This window comes from Phytophthora parasitica (assembly GCF_000247585.1).
Source record: "Phytophthora parasitica INRA-310 unplaced genomic scaffold supercont2.27, whole genome shotgun sequence".
In the NCBI taxonomy this organism is placed as follows: domain Eukaryota; phylum Oomycota; class Peronosporomycetes; order Peronosporales; family Peronosporaceae; genus Phytophthora; species Phytophthora nicotianae.
The window spans coordinates 238,646-241,076 of record NW_008649013.1 but is presented as its reverse complement, the minus strand read 5'-3'; the positions used below and the strand labels follow the sequence as shown (position 1 = coordinate 241,076).

The 2,431-nt window shown below is 44.9% G+C and overlaps 1 protein-coding gene across 1 annotated transcript; it reads right to left on the bottom strand.

Annotated features, from left to right (window-relative positions):
* Positions 1 to 502: 502 nt before the first annotated feature.
* PPTG_11561 (hypothetical protein) lies at positions 503 to 787 on the bottom strand (the record flags this gene model as incomplete). Its single annotated transcript, XM_008907658.1, has 1 exon — positions 503 to 787. One exon carries the CDS (start codon positions 785 to 787, stop codon positions 503 to 505), a length of 285 nt encoding a protein of 94 aa, XP_008905906.1.
* Between the last annotated feature and the right edge of the window lie 1,644 nt (positions 788 to 2,431).

Genomic DNA, 2,431 nt, shown 5'->3' with positions numbered 1-2,431 from the left:
CTAGCCGAACGGCACCTTGTTTAGTAACGCTTGTCACAACGCATGGTGCTGGCTCTCAGAGTGGACGCAGCTGGTCTGTCACTTTGCTTGTAGACTTAATGATTTACATCGTAACGAGTCTTCTGGAGTTACCCCTTGAGTTGAGGAATGTTAGGTAAGTTAAGGATTATCCCTTGTAAATGATTGGTTTAATTTGAATAAGTTACCGAGTAGTTAATCTAGGAGCAGAATATACCGTAGACTCTCCTAAGTTCTAGCAAAGTAGTGTTGCTGAAAAACGACTAACATCGTAAATACACTATCCTACGCAGAAGGACGGAAACGCCACATGTCGAACGCGGCAATAAATGTATTCTTGTAGTAGTAGTAAATCTACTGACAGCGATGTAACAGTGTGTATTCGAAATTTACGATATTGACTGCGAGAAATTTGTTTCCTGGAGAGCCCGCCCTGCTTCTTGGATTAAGGGCTTCTTTAGTTGGCATTGTGGTACAGGTACTTTCAAAACAGTTTGCGAAGATTGTCGTACTTGCTGGCCTGCACGTGCTTGGGGAGATTGTAAGTGTTGTATCCGAAATCCTTCCATTTCTTGAATCCATTCATAAACTTTGTCCCATCCAACATCTCGTCAAGTTTCATCGTGGAGAAGCGGTTGATTCCCGTTCTTTCTTCTTCATCTGCATTTGCCTTCCCATTCTCAGCACGATCCTTATTGTTGTCGTGGTAGCGCAAGAAGCGTTTTTCACCACCAATGCTCTGGTTGGTAGCAACCGGGTCTTGTGACATGGAGATCCGTTAGTGCGCTTGAAAATAAGTTTCGAAGTGAGTATTTCTATTCAGCATGGAATTTACCGTTCTAGTCCTGAACCACTGTAGGGCGTAACCTTTCTTAAAGAAAACGGTACCACCCACGCCATCATCCACCAAGACGTCGTCAAATATTCCATGCTTTAGATCAAATTCATATACTGGTGGCAGTTTCAATTTCTTTCTCACCATCTTTCCCAAATTCATCCGTTCCATTTCTCGATGCACTGCATCTCCTACTTTCAGAGCATACTCCAACAATATGTTTTTCCTTCTCGCATGAAGAAACGAACCTAGGCAAATTCTCAGGTAGGTAGTGGAGCGAAAACTTATCTAAACCACCACCATGTAAGTTAAACACCGAAACAAAAGAAACGATACCTCAAGTTAGCACCCAACAGCAACATATAGCTGAGGTTGAAACGCCGAAATGTCATAATCGTCACTAACTGTTATCGTCGTGGCGTCATCATTGTCACCTTCTGGAGTCGACTCCACCCGTCCAAGAACAAATCGTGAAAGAAGAATACCCAAAAGCGACTGTTCTGCTTTTCGGGCCGTACTAGAATCAGAAGAGAGCAGACGCGATAGTAGCGGCAGTACTCGATTTTCCTGAAGCAAATATGAATCATCTATGTCGTAACCCATAGCACAGCATCTTAGCATGTTACGTGTAGATCGCTAGAACTCAGGAGGGTCTAGATTTTAGACTAGAATCAAGACCTTAGATTCTTACTGGATTCCTTCTCAATATATTTGTATAGGATTACTGGTGAGATTGTCTAATATTCCCCGTTGTAGTGTGTGGCAAGGAAGGAGGCGTTCCTCAACGGCAAGGAGGCTATCCTGAATCAAGAACCCCATCCCAAACTACAGCATCGTCTATCAACATGAAGTTGCAGCCTTACTGCAACCCTGATGCTCGACTCTCAAGGCTGTGCCCAGGGTGAAGCCTGTGGTCCTGATAGGAGTAGGAGTAGTTCAGTAGAATGCGGGAGCAGGAGTTAGTCGGAAGGAAGCTCACTTCTTAACTTGCAATCAACAAGCATCAGCATTTCAGCAACGCAGAGCGGAAACTACCACAAAGTATACTTTAGTCCTAAGCGACCGCAAGCATGGCAACCAAGTTACATCAGTATGAAGCTGATGGTGACGCAGTGATGAAGTCTGTGAACCAACCGATATTTGAGTTCGTATAGGCGCCGTGGTTGACCGACTGGAGTCACGATGCATTGGTCAAATGGAACCAAGCACGTGACCAGTACGAGGAAACTTTTTGACAACGCTGTTTTGAGAGCCGTGAACGACCCGAGACCGTGATGAAACCAGTAAAGTCCTCAGTCGACCGGAAGTTGCTGGAGGTGGTATCCCTCTACGAGTTTCGGAAGGCTGTGGATAACGTCAGCAGTAAGGAGCTTCTCATGCTGATTAAGCAGCGCATTGATACTGTAAAGAACGAGCCGATCCCCGACTTGGACGAGTTGTTCAAGAAGAAGTTGAAGATCGACTTAGCAGAAGATGATATCGATGCTCGTGTACTACGCTACTACAGTGATTTCTCCTCCATTATTGAGAACCATGGTTTAGGAAAGATACTCGGTGTCGGAGACCCAGATGCAGAGG